Source organism: Petaurus breviceps, unplaced genomic scaffold (assembly GCF_028583685.1).
Source record: "Petaurus breviceps papuanus isolate PSGF00001 unplaced genomic scaffold, PetGlider_PUasm1.0 138, whole genome shotgun sequence".
Lineage (NCBI taxonomy): Eukaryota > Metazoa > Chordata > Mammalia > Diprotodontia > Petauridae > Petaurus > Petaurus breviceps.
Genome location: NW_027185694.1, coordinates 1,099,848 through 1,117,972, shown reverse-complemented (window position 1 = coordinate 1,117,972; position 18,125 = coordinate 1,099,848). Strand labels below are relative to the sequence as shown.

The 18,125-nt window shown below is 37.8% G+C and overlaps 1 protein-coding gene and 1 pseudogene across 2 annotated transcripts in view; one reads left to right on the top strand and one right to left on the bottom strand.

Annotated features, from left to right (window-relative positions):
- Nucleotides 1–18,125, top strand: part of NTRK2 (neurotrophic receptor tyrosine kinase 2) — a 428,347-nt gene that overhangs the window by 92,987 nt on the left and 317,235 nt on the right. For both annotated transcript variants that reach the window (XM_069105060.1, XM_069105064.1), the window contains exons 6-8: nt 5,852–5,988; nt 6,538–6,670; nt 10,495–10,800. In XM_069105060.1, the coding sequence (XP_068961161.1) occupies nt 5,852–5,988; nt 6,538–6,670; nt 10,495–10,800 (576 nt within the window). The remainder of the gene's footprint in view (nt 1–5,851; nt 5,989–6,537; nt 6,671–10,494; nt 10,801–18,125) is intronic.
- On the bottom strand, nt 3,853–5,264 carry LOC138143164 (SAP30-binding protein pseudogene; annotated as a pseudogene).

Below are 18,125 nucleotides of genomic sequence, written 5' to 3'. Positions count from 1 at the left end.
AGATTGTGGGCATGCCATACCATTGCTATGGCAAGCTTGAGACTTGGCCTGTAAAGAAAAAACAAATCTTGCCTAAGGCTTTTAAAAGGATAAGCTCAAGATTGAAGACAAAACTAAAGTTCATGCTTTAGCATTCCTTAATGAGGATGTTGTGTTTATGACCTTTTTCTCCCTGGGTTTTCCTAAACTACTATATCGTTTTCAGAGGAATAGATCTTATTCTGCTGATAAGTGAATTGTTCACTTTGTAAACCAATAGCCTGATACAGACATTTCTTCTTACTTTGGAATCTATATGCCAATAGATAGAATACCCTCCCCCCTGCCAGAATATGTTCTGCTGTGGCTCAGAACCCAGGATAGTGCTAACCTTTATGGAACCCATGAAGATGTATTAAATTATCCTCTGTCCTCCCTATAGGGAGGAAAAATGGAGGAATCCAGCAAAATTCTTCCTATGTAATGGGAAGCAACTATTATCTGTAAGGCATAGCCTAGCTAGTTTAGAACTGTTGCCAATTAGTCATATTATAGCACAGTCTTGTAAAAGGCTGTTTAAGCTATGGTGCATAATAAATGTGAGTAAGTTAAAACATATTACAGTTAAGGAATTATCCAGGAAAACTGCTGTAAAAAAGATGATGTTGAAGAATTAAATGACTGGAAAAATAAAGATGGGATGGTCACATAGTAAGAGTGAGGGATAACTGCTGGACAGGAAGGAAACAGGTGTTTATTGAAGTGCCTACTAAGTACTAGATGCTGTACTAAGCACCTTGTAAATATTACCTCACTTAATCCTCACAACAAACCTCCCAATGCTGGGAGCTAGGTGCTATTACTATCCCCAGTTGAGGAAACTAAGATGGACGAGTGAAATGACTTGTCCAAGTAATTAATTCAATTGCTCATTGTCAACAAAGCTGCCTAGATGCTCCCTGACCACACTGCCATTCATCTTATGAGAAGAGAATGTAAGGAAAGCTCCTGGAACTTAAGATGGATCAACTGTGGTGGAATTGTGGGAGGGCACATAGGATGAGTCAGCATGCATGAATGGGAATGTGTATGCTTAGAGGGAGTGCTCAGATGTAATCTTTTGGAGTATTGGAGTATGATGGCTTGACCCCCAACATCCTCTCAAATATTCCCAGAAAGCTACTTTACAGGAGGCTTTCAGTTTATGATAATGTGAAGATGAAGGATCCAATAAAGTCAAATGAATGTTAGTGACAATAAATTAATTGTCCTTGGGTCTTTTTTCTGGCCTCTGGATCATGCCTACCTTAACTGTTATATCATAGTATTTCTGAGACCTGGCAGCCTGAGTGAATCCACTTCAAATTTGTTTTTATTCTGTGTTCAAGTTATAGTTTACTTGGCTGCTATAACTTTTTATACACTAAATTTGTTTTGACTTAACTTTCATTTAAATAACCTATAATTCTTTTGTAATTTTGAATTATAGAAACTCAATCTGTTCACAGAATGATTTGTTCATGCTAGCTCACTAGAGTGAATAGTGCTATTAAAAAAGAAAAGCAAAGTTTGAAATGTAAAAAGCAAGTGTTTATTTCATTTTCTCTAGTTGTAGAAAATAGCTTGCTTTCTTTTCTAAATGAACTTGTTCACTTGGGGTACAATTACCCCGAAACAATTTTCCTTATGGGTACTGATGCAACTTTATTCATGATGTAAATGAAAAGTGTGAATGAAAAAAAGCATTCCTTAAGTGCTTACTGTATACCAAATCCATGTAAAGTTCTTTAGATACAAACCGAAAAATGAGAGATAATCCATGCTCTCAAAATGCTCACATTCCAATTGGGGGAGACAATACAATATGGGTTTTTTTTTTATTTTAGGGCAAATGGAAGTACAAAGGGTATAGCTGCAGGGCAGATAACAAGACTCAGGGCTCCTTATAGAATCTTAGAGGCAGACGACTATGTGGCCTCACAAATGGAAAGGACCTGGTAGTTCTAACTACCAGAAGCCTTATGGCAGGTGAATCCCTGCTAATCCAAGCAGTGTGAATGACCTTTTCTGGCTTGCCATTATTAGGAAGGGAGAGTGGGTCAAAGGATAGGAGTAGAACAGGGACTTTAGATTTCCTCCCATAGGCATGGGAATGGAGGAGTCTGATTTCAGCCAAGAGGTACAAAAGGGAAAGGAGCACTGGCAGGAAGGTTGAGGAGTAGGAAAGGATCCCTGTGTATTTGCTCCTTCTAGGTGATGTTTGGGGGATGTTAAATAATTAAAATTAAGCCTCTCCTTTGTGATATCTGTCCTCATCCCTTTTGATCTTTTTGTGGTATTTGACATTCCTGATCTTCTGAAAGATTCTCTTCTCTGGGGTTTATGTGACACTGCAATCTCCAGATTTTCCTCCTTTTCTGACCACTTTCTTTTCTTGGATTACTGTCTGCCCCACCCCCAATCCCAATCATGGAATTCCCCTAAAGCTTTACCCTGAATCCTCCTTTCTCTTTCTGTTCCTTCTCTCTTAGTAATCTCATCATCTCTCATGGATTTAACTATCATCCTATTAAAGGTGCCACCATTCTTCCAGGCTCCCAGATGTACAACCTTGATGTTGTCCTTGACCTCTCTCTTTCCCTCACCCCATATATCCAGAAATAGGTTATTAAATCTTATTTGGACCTCTATTGCATCTCTCACATATGACTTCAAAGTACTCACATAGCTACTACCTTAGTTCACTCAGGTCCTCATTGCCTCTTGCCTGGACTGCTCTATTCACTCCCTGATCAGACTCCCAGCCTTCAGTGTTTCTCTTCCCAGCTATCCTCCTCAAGTTGCCAAAATGCTCTTCCTAAAGCACAAGCCTGACCATGTCATTTCCCTGTGTGAGAACCCCAGTGACTCCCTTTTACTTGAGAGGTAAAATGCACACTCCCTCAATGGGCTTCATAATCTGACTCCAGTACCTTTCAAGTGAAATGAAAATTACTCTCTTTCATGCATCCTCCGTTCCAAGAAAACTGACTTTCTTGCTGTTGTTTGAACTTGCTATTCTATCTCCCATCTCTGGTCTTTTACACAGATAGCTCCCCTCCCACCTCCCCTGCTGCCCGCCAATCTCCTGTGCAGAACATTTTCTCAACTCACCCTCCATCTCATAGGAGAATCCATTTCTGATTTCCCTGTTTGTTAGGGTAGTCTCCCTCCTCCTCAAATTATCATGTATAGAATGATCTGTTTGCCTACCCAACAAAATGTAAGCCCCTTGAAGCCAGGGACTATTTTACCATTGTAGCCCCAGTGCCTTGTGCATAATAGATGTTTAATAAATGCTTGTTGGATTGGATTAGACATATGTCACATTAAATCTTTCTCTTTTAGTACAATCTGATATGGGAATGCAAAAGAAAAGATGGCATATGATTAATATATCTGAAAAATATATTGAAACTAAAAGCTTATTCAGTATTAGTAATCTCCATTCATTCAAGATTTGGAAACTCTTTAGATGTGGAAGGGTTACTTTTTAAAAATATTGATATAGCAGTTTGAATAGAGAAATGGATGCCAAATTAACATGGCTGTAAGAAGTCTGTATTACCTCCAACTGGTAACAAGGGTCCTTCTGGATGACTATGCTACACATTCTCTCACTAGGATTAGAAAGAGAATGTTTTATGAGGGATGGCAAGATACAAACCCATCCCTTATTGATGGGAAGCTTTTTGGAAAGCCTTAGTTCAGTGAATGCATGGGTAGTTATTGTGGTAAAGTTGGTAGGTTGGGTTACCATTGTCACTGAGTTAGCAGAATCCCACTTAACTCTTTCTGTGATGGTATTGATTATGGTGCCCTTCTTGGTGCCTGTCACATCTTCTGTGCTTTGACTAGTGCCTCATAATAGGAGTCCTTAGACCATCCATGGGGGTCAAACATATCCTTGGGATAATGGGTGCCAAGCTCATCAATCGAACAATAGTAGATAAACTTCTCACAGACGCTGGGCTTTTGAAATTTCTTCTTCCTCTGGATAATGCAGTTCATATTCATCTCTTTCTTTATCTTTTGCTCATATAATTTCTGTATCTTTTCCTGGAGGTGATTTGAGCATCTTCCAGGAGGCTGGGGGTGGTTGGTGGTTAAGATCATTAAGAGACATATTCCTGACTCAAAGAGAAGGAGGGCAACCAGCTCCCGGGGATCTCTTTTCCAGTTCTGAAAATTCCTTTAGGTCATCAACCTCAGAATTTTCAGTCTTTGGATTGTCATCTTCCAATTTTCTGCTGTTTTCTTCATCTTATTCCTCATAACTATTTTCACGTCCCTTAAGTTGAGGAAAATCATCATCTCCATAGACTTAGGACAATAAGGCACCTTTTTCGTCAGCTGCTGTCTAGCCTTGCTGTCCAACTCAGGATCCAAGTCCATGGTGTAAGCCACTAACGACAACAAAATGTTGTCCAGACCACCTTCCTCCCAAGACCAGCACTCCACTGTGACTGTTGCTTGGACCCGACTCTCTTATTTCAAGGGACTGAGCCCTTCTGGATGGAAGTCCAACACCCTCACTTCCTCCCTCCCTGAGCTTTTGTCCCTGACAAGGAACCAATCAAAAAAAGTGAACTCCTTCCTGATCCCATCCCCACCTTCTCCTGGGTTATTTTTTAAAAGAAGAGAACTGTTATTAAATATTTTATTCTAGAATCATAGGATCATGAAATATCAAAGCTGGAAGTGATGTAGTCAGATGCTTTCACTTTTCAGATGAAAAAATTGAGCCCCTATAGGTTTATTCTGAAAAACCTTAGGATTTTAATGTTGTGGGAAAAATACAGGAGAAAAGAGAAGGGAAGGGCCATGTAATTTAATTAACATGTTTTTATGAGTGAATGTTAGTATTAGGCACAGATAAGCAAAGTGTATTTTTCTGTAATGATCTTCATAAGCACTTTTTAAAGTGTTGTTGCCAAAAGGTATATTGAGAAACTAAGACAATGGCTGACTGAATTATGATATGTTATGTAATGAAATACATTACACTTTAAGAAATGACAGAAGGAACAGATTCTGAGAAACATGGGAAGATTTTTATGAATTGATGTAGAATGAAATAAGCAGAACTCAGAGAGCAATTTATATATAATGACTAGTATACTGTAAAAGAAAACGGTGTAAAAGGAAAGCAACATCCAGCTGTGAATCCAGTAGACTTATGATGAATGATGCTTCTCACTTTCTGGCAGAGAGGTGATGGACTGATTAGGTGCAGAATAAGACATATTTTCAAATGGGGTCAGCACATGGTGGTATTTTGTGAGACCATACTTACTTGTTATAAGGGAGACCTATTTTTTTTGGAGGGGGAGAGTTTTAGAAGGATAGCAGGGGAATAGGGATAGTGATTCTAAAAAAAAAAAAACAGAAGGAAAGAAGTAAAAAAGCATCAATTTAAAAATAGAGGAGAATGAGATTTAGAAAGGAACACAGAGAAGCAGAGCAGTATTGGAGCTACCGTGGTAAATTTGAAATGTCCAAAAGTTGTTTATAAGGGAGATTCAAGGTTTCACTTAATACCTCTTATAGTACTTCATTGTAGTACTTATTTTCTGTACTTTGTTTTGGGAAACAGTGTTTGTTGGTCGAATTTGTGATAAAAAGGGGGAAATTTAAAATTATGACAGAACAATTTTTGTCCATATTAAATCTGTAACACTCTTGGACTTGTCTCCCTTTTGTATTTCAACATAAATATCAGTGATTAGTTTCACAGGACTGGATAATTCGTTGGAGTGTTTATTCTATTGCTTTTGTTTCCCCATAGTATTCCACTATTTAAGTATGTGACTTTTTCCTTCTTGTTCTGTAGTTGTGCCATCAGCAAATCTGATCACGCCCAATCTCACAGTCGAGGAAGGGAAGTCCATCACATTGTTTTGCAATACAACAGGACATCCAACTCCTGATGTATCCTGGGAAGTCGGTAATCTGGTTTCCAAACATATGGTAAGGTTTATGTTCAGCTGTGTAATAATTCAGACACATGATATTTCTACTTGAGATAGTATTAAACCCGGTGATCATCATTTAATATTTTCCAGAATATAAATAGAAATGGAAAGTGAGTTTTGACTTACATTTATTTTCCATCTGTTTTTAATCAACAAAGACTAGTGCAGATTGTATGATCAAGCAAATTTGCATTTTAGTTTTATGTATACCCCATAGATGGCAAAAGTCTATATATCCACAGTGAGGTCATGGTGACAACATAAGCCAGGTGAGTCAGACTCCTTGTAGTCTTTTTCCTTGGAAAAAGGTAAGTAGCAAATAAAGGAGCATTTTAGCTGTACCACCTGCGAATGTGACATCTGGAAAGGTGAAAGTAATTCTTTTATGCCTTACTTTATGACCCTGAGCTAGGTATAGGCAGGGAAGCTTTTGTGACTTTCTTTGATCTTGCTTTTGCAAGGTGGGGAAACACAAAATCATTCCCCTCTGAGGTTCCTAGCGATTGATTTTTTTGTTGTTGTTGTTCTCTTTATTCATTTGTAGAATGAAACGAACAAGGCATCGGCCTCCTTAAAGATAACTAACATTTCATCTGATGACAGTGGAAAACAAATCTCTTGTGTGGCAGAAAACATAGTAGGAGAAGCGCAAGATACTGTCAACCTCACGGTGCATTGTACGTAAATAGACGTGCATACATTTTCAATAACCAATAATCTTGATCAAAGCTCCCTTTACTGTTTTGGTTTTCAGGTTGTTAATCGATGATGTTGTCCACTGTGTTAGCAAAAACTACAAAATGGGTAGTGTGTACATAACAAAGGCTATTGGTTTCCTTTACTTCCCTTCCTTTTTGATGTCTCTCGTATATTGGTTTCTGTTACTTGGTGGAATCCTCTTTAAAGTATCTTTTGATTCCTTTTGTTCTCTTCTCTTAGACTCTTTTATATTCTTGGACTTGTCCTATCGCTTTTTTCTTCTTTTCCTTTTAGTGTATATTTTTGAGTCTGTTGGCCCCATTTTGTTGATATAATCTATGGTTTGAATCTAGATAATCAGATTGCTAACAAAACAAACAAAAAAAAATTGCTAACAAAAAAAAACAAGGTTTCCATGATATCAATAAAAGAGTTAATATCTGGGAATATTTTTAGGCAATTTGTGTGTGTGTATGTGTGTGTATGTTTATGATACAGTCAACACCCATTGATTTGGAATTGGATTGGTTAGAGTATAGGCATAGGTCTCAGGGGTATGTTGGAGTCCACTACAATTGGCTCATGGGAGGGTATTATTAAATTTTCAGTGTGAATATTTACACCTTGGAAATTTGCAAATGCTACAAATCAAGGATTGATTTGTTGTGTTTTGTTGATTGTTCAGACTGAAGAAAATGGTAGAGAAAATGTTGATAATGCAGACTCAATTTAAAAATGTGTCCTGCATACTTTTCCCCAGAAAGCTGGTTATTAAACACTTACCAGCACACCCAATAAGAAAAAAAAGTATTTTTCCATGGAATATTTTTCAAAAGTACTGCAACTTTATTAATTATGTGTTTTGTGAATGAAGATATAATTTGTCTTAATAGATAAAATAAGGTAAGGCATTTACAAATAACATTTTTATGTCCTATGTGATGTGTCATAAAAATGAAAGTCCCAAGTTATGGTACCCTTTTTGAAAGTTTTACTTTTTTGTTCAAAATTGTTTGCTTTGTTTGAATTATTTCAAGTTCTGTATTAGTAGGGGGGTAATAATGATGTTTCAGCTACATTTTGATATTGATTAATCATATACATGCACATTAATTGTGCATATTTACACATGTGTATGTATATTCGAGTAGACATGTAGCCACAGCTGTCATTTCCATGCTGGATAAAAAATACCAAGCTTTGGTTCTCTGACAACCAGGATTGCTACCATGCTCAGTCAGTAATGAACTCATTCTTTGTCTCTTTGGGAGCATTCACCAACATTTGTTGAATTGAATTGAATCTGAAACCAGTCTTACCCATGACCATGTGAAGAGAACTCTTCACCTTCAGCTCTGTTAATCATGTTTCCTGGATTATTCAGCACTCTGGGCATGGTGGTAGAAATGGTTTGTCCTGGAATAAGAGCAGATTTGTGAAAGGTGAAGCACTGCTCTCAGTCTTCTTTGTGGAAGGTGGGTTTTGATAGCCAGTTTTGGGCACTGACCCATAATTCTGTTTTTACAGGTGAATTGTTTCTGTGTATGATGGAATAGATATGGTCCTAAAGTGTTGAGATTAAATGATGTTTTTTCAAATAGAGTAACATTCCTAAAGCTTATCTGAAAAAATAAAATATATTTTAAGGAAAGATTTGGCAAATCTTTCTGTAAACTGAAGAGCTACTTTGAAAAAATTAATAACTGCCCTTTAATTGATCTAGTTTATAAAGGCACATTCTTGCCAATGGATTTTCTTAAAATGAGACAGGCAATTTATGAATTTAAAACTTCAGCATATATGGCTGGTTCTGGTGAATGGAGTTTTTACCTCCAGTGAAAAGAAAGGCCTTTTTCTTCAACCTTCATTTACTGTTGTATTCTATGAAATGTTGTCTGGACTGAAATACATAGGCATTATTGAATGGTGAGTTCTTCAGTGAGTAACTCATGCTTCAGTAAAGATTTTGTTAACATCCACATGCCCACTATTGCCAGGGATTATGGCAGGAGTTCTTTTTTACCCATTTTTTTTTTGTATCCTGGGACCCTTTGGCAGTCTGGTGAAGCCTGGGACCCCCTACTCAGAATAATGTTTTTAAATGAATGAAACACGTAGAGCAATCAAGGAAACTACTGATATTGAAATAAAGAGGTAATTGTTTTCCCATCCAAATGTATGGACCTCCTGAAATCTAACCTTGGACCAAGGCATTCCAGGTTCAGAATTTCTGGTTTAGGATTCAGGCAAAGTAAGAAAACTGATTACAGATACTTTCTTCACTATCCAGTACCTCCACTTTAGAGGCCAGTTAGTTTGCATACCAAACTTTGGACTTCTGATTATGACTTCTTTTTGAAATTTAAGGTGTGTAGACATGAGTATATGTATATATGTACATAAGCATGTACACATGTATAGATGGATATATGCATATACATATGCATCTGTGTGCATGTATATACAGATATAGCTACAGGAGACAGAATGTTGAGTGGAAAGACCAGTGAACTGGAAGGCAGATGGACTAAGTGCCAGTCCTTGGCTCTCCCACTAGTTGTGTGACCTTGGGTGAGTCACTTAAGGTTTTATGGGCCTTACTGTTAAATCAGGACAAGAAATTTGTGGATTTTGTGGGAGTCATTTGAGATTGCTTGTGTTTTTTTCTTTTTTTCTAAAGCATCGATAGACTAGTTTATTCTAAGATTTGAAATAACCTGTAATCATTTTTCCAGGATCAAGAGATGAATATAGACATTTAGAAAATAAGATTATTGTCATTTTGCCTCTGGGATCCCAACACAAATTCCACAACTTATACAAATGACAAGGTGGCTTTAAATGACTAATCATTTTTGCTGGTGTGAGATATCAATTTATCAATCTCTTACTCATAGAGTAAGAATTAACAACCACTCCTCCCCCATATAATTGTTTGTATATATATATATATATGTATATAGTCTTGTCTTCTCAAAACTTCCTAAGAGCTAGAACTATGTTTCATTGATCATGTTATCTTCCTTGATGCCTAGAATAGCATTTTGTGCATAGTAGGTGCTCAGTAAACATCTGTTAAAGAAGTGAATGAATGCCATTATCCTTTCTAGTGTTCAGTTCAATTGAGTAGATACTTACTAAGAATCTGCTTTGTGCCAGACACTTAACTTGGCTCTGAGTATCCAAAGACAGAAAAGAAATAGTCCGTGATGTCAAGGACCTTGCAGTCCATTCCATAACCCTATGCTGTTTCCTGTCACTCTGCTTATAGAATGTGTGTGTGTGTGTGTGTGTGTGTGTGTGTATTGTGTTTGGGGATTAGACTTTCTGCATAATTTCCAGTGCTTTCCTTCCTACTTCTGTTCATGACAGAACTCCCAAGAAATAATTTCTCTCAGTATTTTGGTGCTCACTATCTTGACTAAATCCAGGTAACGTTGAGGGCAGTGCAAGTAATAAACAAAAAGAAATGTCAGGCAAACCTCTCCCAGGTTCTAAACATCCTTCGTGATTTATCCAGGCTTAGTTTTCTTTTAATATGAGTCTATTGAGTGGGGGATGGGAGAAGACTGATTCATGGAGACAATGTGCGGGTTTGCAAGTGGAGTATAAAGGATTCTTTCTATGACTTCTAACCCAAATTTGATGGTATTGCAATAAAAATTTGGTGGTTTCCAAAGTTTCTGGTGAACTACACATTCTAATCTAATAATTAATGAGAAAATTCCCCCAGCATGAGCACAAAAGGGGGAGGATATTTCCAGGGTTTTGGGTGCTATTAACTTTCTCTCTTTCAATTTAGTTGCACCAACTATCACATTTCTCGAATCTCCAACCTCAGACCACCACTGGTGCATTCCATTCACTGTGAAAGGAAACCCCAAACCAACGCTGCAGTGGTTCTATCAAGGGGCCATTCTGAATGAGTCTAAGTACATCTGTACTAAAATACATGTTACCAATCACACCGAATACCATGGCTGCCTTCAGCTGGATAATCCTACTCACATGAACAATGGTGTGTACACCTTAATGGCCAAGAATGAGTATGGCAAAGATGAGAAGTGGGTGCAGGCTCACTTCATGGGCCGTCCAGGAGTTGATGATGGTAAGTACAAGACACCTTTGTGACTCTGGACAGATTCAAACTCCTAATAGTGAGTTCTTTCTCTTGTTGCAAGGATTTAAGGACAGTTGGATTGGATTGGATTAAGTCATTTGTAAGTTTTTTGCAACTCCAGGGGAAACTTCATAAAATACATCAATTAGATGAACCTCCTTTGGGTGAATTGAAAAGTAGGTAGAGTGCATTATCTAGCCTCTTATGTACCCTGGGGGGGGGGGGCGACTCATTCCTAAAAATGGTTGAGCAGATACTCAGGCTGCAGCTGTTTCATTATCAAATAAGGAACTGGCTTGGCTACCCTACTCGAGGGGGATTTGCTGTGTAGGTCATTACACCATCAGGTGTAAGACATGAAATTGAGTATCTTTTGAGGGAGAGATACAAATGATACCATCAAGCATGTGGCAAATTTTCAGGGTATAATCTACATCTAGCAGTGGTGTTTTTCTATTAGTAATAATGCATTGTCTCTGCTCCCTTCTGCTTCATGTGGTATCATAGAAAGAGGGATTTAAGTCCACAGAGTGAAGTATTGAGGCATTTGTGAAAATACAAAAATATAAGGATGTGAGAAAAGAATCTCAAGCAAGTAGACCATTTAACAACCATCTGAGAAGTATCCATTTAGGTAAAGTAGGACAGAAGGGAATGGGAAACTTGGATGATATGAGGCAGAGACTAATGGGGATGGTAGTTGCACATAATGCTATATGTACAGGTGTGGTTTGCTATAAATACATGTAAATATGAAAATATAAGGGTGATCATTCTTATTACAAAAGCATTTTTTACATCACTGAAAAATATAACGTAGTGTTCTTTTAAATCATAAGCTTCCTTTCTACACAAATTCATTTGTTCAGCAAACACTTAATGAACACCTGCTATGTGAAGGACACTGTTCTAGGTTCTGTGGTGAATACAGAGATAAATAAGATGTATCATTACCCTGATGGAGCTTACAGTCCAGTAGGACAAATAAGACCTCAACACAAATAACTATAATACAGAGTAGAATGTCATAGGCATAAATAAGCGAAGTACAGAATGCTGTGATAGTTCAGAGAAAAGAGAGGTTCCTTCTTGCTGGAGGTATTAGGAAAGGCTTTTTTTGTTTTGTTTTTGAGGAGGGGACATTTGAACTGGAACTCAATGGATGAACAGGATTTGGACAGGTAGAGATAGTATAGGAGGAAGGACATTCGAAGAAGAATGCAACCAAGGCATGAAAAGTTTGGGGCCACATTTGTAAAGAAGTAGTCCAGTTTAACTGGAGGATAGGAAATATAGATGGGTACATAGTGGAATACAAGATAAGAAAGGTGATTTAGAGTATCATGGAGGGCCTTGAATGTCAGTTCAATTCAGATCGATAAGTATTTTTAAAGCTACTGTTGATGTGTAGAACACACTGTGCTCCAAAGTTAGATAGATACAAAGTTTAGAGAGGATATGATTCGTGATTTCATGAATTTTACAGCTGGAACTTAAGCTGTTGAAGGTTTACAAGAGGAAGTGGTGATATGAGCAGAACTGTAATTTAGGGAGTTCAATGTGGCAGTAACATATAGGATGAATTGGAGCTCAGAGAGTCAGGGATAAATGAAGAGTTATTAATATATCATTTATATAATATATTGGGACCCTGACCTAAGGTGTGACAGTGAGAATCTGGAAGAGGAGACAAATGCAAAAGATTCTCCTGAGTTGGAATCAATAGGACTTAGTGACATAATGGATATGTTGGGAGGTGGGAAGAAGGAGGAGTCAAAGGTGTTTCTGAGGTTTTGAGCTTGAGCGCTTTGAAAGGTGTTGGTGTCATTAATTGCTTGTAGGAATGTCAGTATGATGAACCATTTTTTGAGGAAAGATGAATTTGGTTTTGTACATGTTGGCTTTGAGATGTCATTGAGTTGGAAATAACCAGCTGGAAACTGGAATTGTGGGTCTGGAGCTCAGGAGAGAGGCCAGGGCTGGAGATATAGGTCCTTATAGATATTACAATTGAAATTAAGAGAATGGATATGATCTCAGGGGAAAGAGTGTAGTCAAAGAATAAGTTAAGAAAAAAAAACCTTATTAAATTGAAGGGGTGGAAAGAGGAAGGGAAACTAGAGATGGAGAACAAGAAGAGAATAGTCAGAGAGGCAGGAAGAGAAACAGGAAAATGTACAGTCATGGAATGAATGTAAGAGAACTAAGCTAAACACTAGAGATTCAAATAGAAAAGCAGGGACTGAGAGTTCTCATTCTGAATGGGGGAGGTGACATGTATGGGAAGTTTTAGCTTCAAGTCAGACATAAAGTTACTATACTAATGCATCATCTCTTATGTCTTTTCCAATGAAAACCATATATCTTTCTCTTGTATTTATTTCTCAGATACTACTTGTCTTTTCCACTAAATTTTCCTCTTACTTGAGTTTGGCTGGATATGTTGATAATGTCAAGAACTTTGGTGGCAAGAACCTTTTCTTCTGGGTCTTCAGGGTGGTTGTAGCAACTGCAGAAGCATATCTACAGTGGGAATTGTGGGAGAAGAGATTTTCATGAAGGCAGGACTATTTAGCCTGTCAGATAGTATAGAGAGGTCAAGGAGGAGGAGAACATGGTGAACTCTATTGGATTTAATGAGTTTTGAGAGATTTGTTTCAATAAAGTAGGGAGGAGGTGAAAACCAGGTTGCAAGGGGTTATAAGAGGAAAATGGGAATTTCTCTAACTAGAATGGTAGTAAGGGGAAGGAGAGAGGATAGTAGTTTGAGTGCATAGTAGGACTTGTGGAAAATCTTGGGAGAAGGGTTTATTCCCATCCACCCCCACCCCCATTTAGAGAATATAGAATATTTTTGGAATAAAGAAGAAAGAACCAGTGGAGGGGTAAAATCAAAGGTCTATAGAGAAGAGATATATTGATGGAATAAGATCATAGTGGAGTTCTAAAGGTATTGGGGGGTTTAAAGGTTTGGAATGATGAGAATGATCCTTCTCCTCCTCCCCCTCTTCCTTTTCCTCTTCCTCCTCCTCCTTCTCCTCCTCCTCCTTATAACTAGCACTTATAAGGTTTGCAAAGCTCTTTGCAGATGCTACTCATTTAATAACATATATCACAAGTCGGAAGAATGCCTTAGTAGAGTCATTTAAAATATCTTGATTTACAGCAATTCTCTTTACACATAATTTTATCCATCCATTCATTCATTTATTTTTACATAAGTTCTCAGGAACACATTTATTGCACAAAGCAAGGTACATCTGTATTTATTTCTCAGATACTACAGGCACTTGTCTTTTCCATTAAATTTTCCTCTTATGTGAGTTTGGCTGGATAACTGCTTTTACAATAGTAAATCTCCTGCTGACTGTTTTCTCTCCTGTGTTTGGGGGAACATATTAATAACTAAATCCCGGGATTTTTATTTATAGCCGTTTCCTGTTTGCAGATTTGGGGAGTGAGACTTATGTGAAGGTTATGGTATTGGGGTTAAATTTGTATGATTTTCTAAGGGACAAGATAAAGATGATACAATTCTCTTCAGAATGTAATTAAGCTGTCAGTGCGAGGTCCAATATAGAGTGAAATAGGAATTTCACAAGTATTACTTTTTAAGGTTTCTTTACAGCATTTGTCATATCTGCCCTCCCATATTTGTATCCCAATTTCATTGTTAATCTATCGAATCCCAATCCATCTAGTAATAGAAATTGCTTTTTCTTCTAGAAAATTTTCTCAGATTTCTCTTTAAAAAAATTTCTATCAGTCTCACACTCTTCCCTTTGTTCTTTTCTTCCTTTTGTTCTTTTTTTTCTTGTTACATGGGGACCCACTGATGAGGAGGAGGAGGGGAGCAGAAGTATGAGGATGAGGGTTACTTAAGATTGCTATAGCCCAACTCTCAGCTATAGTTAAGGTCATAGTACTATTTGGGTAGTTGTATATTCAAATTCACAGGATATGCCACATGTATTAGAAGCAAATATTTTCAATAAAAAATGGCAAGATAATAGCAAATTGGATTGAGTTTCAAACACTTTAAAGATCCACTCCCAAATGCCCGCCATCCCCACTTGCCTCCCTAGAGTGCTAGTTGACTTGCAGTTAACCCTCCTGTCTCCTTGCCATAGTAGGGCAGGTCCAGATCTATTCATTTACTTCCCGGTGTCAGATTAGTTTCATCATTTCCATTTTAGCACAGATGTAGAATTGGAAGCACTGGGTTCTTGGCACAGCATCCAAAAGACCACCAGAACTCTAAGCTCATCTCCGTCCTTTTCCATCCCCCCCACCCATTGACTATTTCTCATGTTTACTTCATGTAGCTGCTACGTTATGACTCTCATCTCTCTTCCATGTCTATATCACCAGTCTCTACTAGGCAGTACAGGAGTTTTGATTTCCAAATCATTATCCAGTGAGTAACAGCTCCACTATTGTTGGAACTGTGGGCAAAATGAAGGTGTGAGAGAGAGCATGCATTGAAGGCAATAGAAATGACCCCTCCTACTACATCAAGTCTTTGAAATATAGAAAATCTGTGGAGGTTTGGTAGGGCCTCACTCATCTGTGAGCTTAGTATAATAGATAGACCAAAACTGAAATTAAAAATAAGCCCAAGGTTATTATTTGATTAAATACATAAACTAGTACTATTTTACAGATTCAAGCTAGAGGTGAATTAGGAACTGAACCTAATCCCCTTCAAATGGCCTGTTATGATGTGAACTGCTTATATGCAGAGGCCATTGACTGACTGATAAAATCTCTCTACAAGTTTATATAAGGCCCATATACATAAGTGATATTATCTCCCAAAATTATTTCTCTCCTCTCCATTCATTCATTCCATTTCCTTTCTTTCTTTTCCCTCTCTTCCTCCCTCCCTCCCTCCCTTCCTTCCTTGCTTGCTTTCTCCCTCCCTCCTTCTTTTTCTACCTCTCTCCCTCCCTGCCTCATTCCTTCTTCCTTCCCTCCTTTCTTCTTCTTTTATGAAACATTTCCCTGATGTTTTAAAATCAAATATTTGTCTTTATATTTAATTTAGTAGTTCTTGTAAACTGGAGTATCATTCTAAATCCCAAGTACTGAATGAGGACACATTTCACCTAAGCCCACATCCAGGCTTATGTTTCTTTCTATACATAGCTGATAGAATTAAACACCAGCTCTCACATTCACTGGGATGGGGGCTCCACATTTAAATAGAATTTTCAGAACTCCCTCCTGATGTTCACCTCTGCTCATGAACTAGAGATAGAAACAAAGAAGAAGCAACAACGAAACCCCCCCAAACAAAACTGGCACTAAATAAAAGTGGGTTTCTTGTATTAGTCAACAACAAATGTTTATGATGTACCAGAAGTGCTGGGGGGACAAAGAAAGGCAGAAGCCCTGCCCTTGTGAAGCTTATAATTGAATTATGTTAGGACAACTATAATTCTCTGTAGTTTTTTATAAGCCTACAGTATAAGATCACCAGAAAAGATAGCTAATGCTCTATCTCAGATTTGTAGAGAGAGATTTCCAGTCAATGCCTGTTGGCATACAGGATGCCATTCATAAAACAAAGGAAGAATTTATTTCTTGGTTCAAAACCAATAAAGACAAAGGGCTTGGCATTTGTGTAGGTCCTTTCCAGAGTAAGAGTTCTTACCCTTTTTTGATGTCATGTGCCCCTTTGGATGTCTGGTGAAACCTAGACTTCTTAGAATAATATTTTTAATTCAAAAAATTCACAGGATTACCAAGGAAATCAACTGCATTGAAAATATAAAAATCAAATGCATGGTCCCTAGGTTAAAAACTCTCATTTTGGAGCTTTTTATTGCAAAGTCCTGAGTGTGTTAGGCCATGTCATGTGCCTTAACCACAGTCCTAATTCTGAAGGACTTAATTCTGTCATTTGGAGTTGTACTAAAGGAACCTAAGATTCTGTGGCATTAGCAGGACATGATCAGCTTCTTTATTCCTTGTCTAGTCTTTGTTGCAGGTCTGGGATATCAACCAGTAATGGGAAGGAAAAGCTTTTTCTTAGCTCTTGAATTGAACATAGCAGATTCTAAGTTTAGATAATGAACTCTGCTCTTGTGGGCTTTCTGTTCTGTTTATAACAACAGAACACAACTTTCTGTCTCAGATGAAATCTGTAGAGAACTGTTGGCTCTCTCTTGGCATTCTGGGATTTTGAAAGACAAGCTAAAATCTCTCTGCAGTAGCCTGCAGTCCATATCTATCACCCATCTTGGACTTTGTGCATAATAAAGAATGAAGCTAAAAAATTGTAGGGAGTGGTCAGATAGAAATAGATGGAAAGGAGAAATAAGCCAAGAATTACTCATTAACTCAATCCTACTAAGATAATGGGATGCTAGAGTATGCATAGCAAGAAGCAATTGTTGAAGAAGTTTCATGTTCTTTCAAGATGTATGGTAGGAAGAGCACTGGGGGTCTGGTTTTGAATCCTAGCTCTTCCACATCCTACTATGACTTTGCAGAAGTCACTGTAACCAATATGTGCCTCAATTTTCTCATCTAGAAAATGGGGATAATGATACCTACTCAGCCAACCTCACAAAGAAAGGCAGGACTGCTGCCTTTCACTGTGCAAAACTTAATGTGCTATACAAATGGGTACTATTATTCAGTCTTCTTGACAGTGGGGGTGGGGCGGGGTGGGTGGGGTTGGAGTGGGTTGATGCTTTAGGCTTGTGATTGTAATATAAATCAAATGAATATATTAATAAAAATTCAGTCTTCCCCACCCCCTTCAAATGTTTGCCTAGTCAGGAAATTTTCACCCAGTGCTTTCCACGTTTATCAGTGTCTTGACCAGGTTGCATCTGATAGCAATAAAATCTGTAGCATGAATGAGTTCAGCATTAGTGCTGTGGGTCCTGTTTTCAAATTCTGGTGCTTTTTGTTTTGTTTTGTTTCTTTGTTTTCAAGCTGACCTGATTTATTTTTTCCTCTTCCAGGATCTGTAAATTGATAGTAATGCCCTTGATATTAGTATCATGATACTGACTTATGAGCAATTCCACTTCAGTGGGTGAGAATAAGTGGTTACTTAAAGTAGACTTGGTTCCAGTTTAATGGAGGCTTGGGTGGGGTGTTGTGATAGATTTCTCTCCTCTTTGAGGACATCAAAGCATTCCAGTTGTTGATAGGTTAGGGGGAGCAGTAGTGACCTGTTAAAACAGTAGAAGAGGAGGTCCTTGGTTCTCTGAAGATAACATCAGTAGCTTTGATCAATCTAAATCCGATTCTCAGAAACAAAAGGCAAACCCGAGAGATGTGATATATGTTCATGC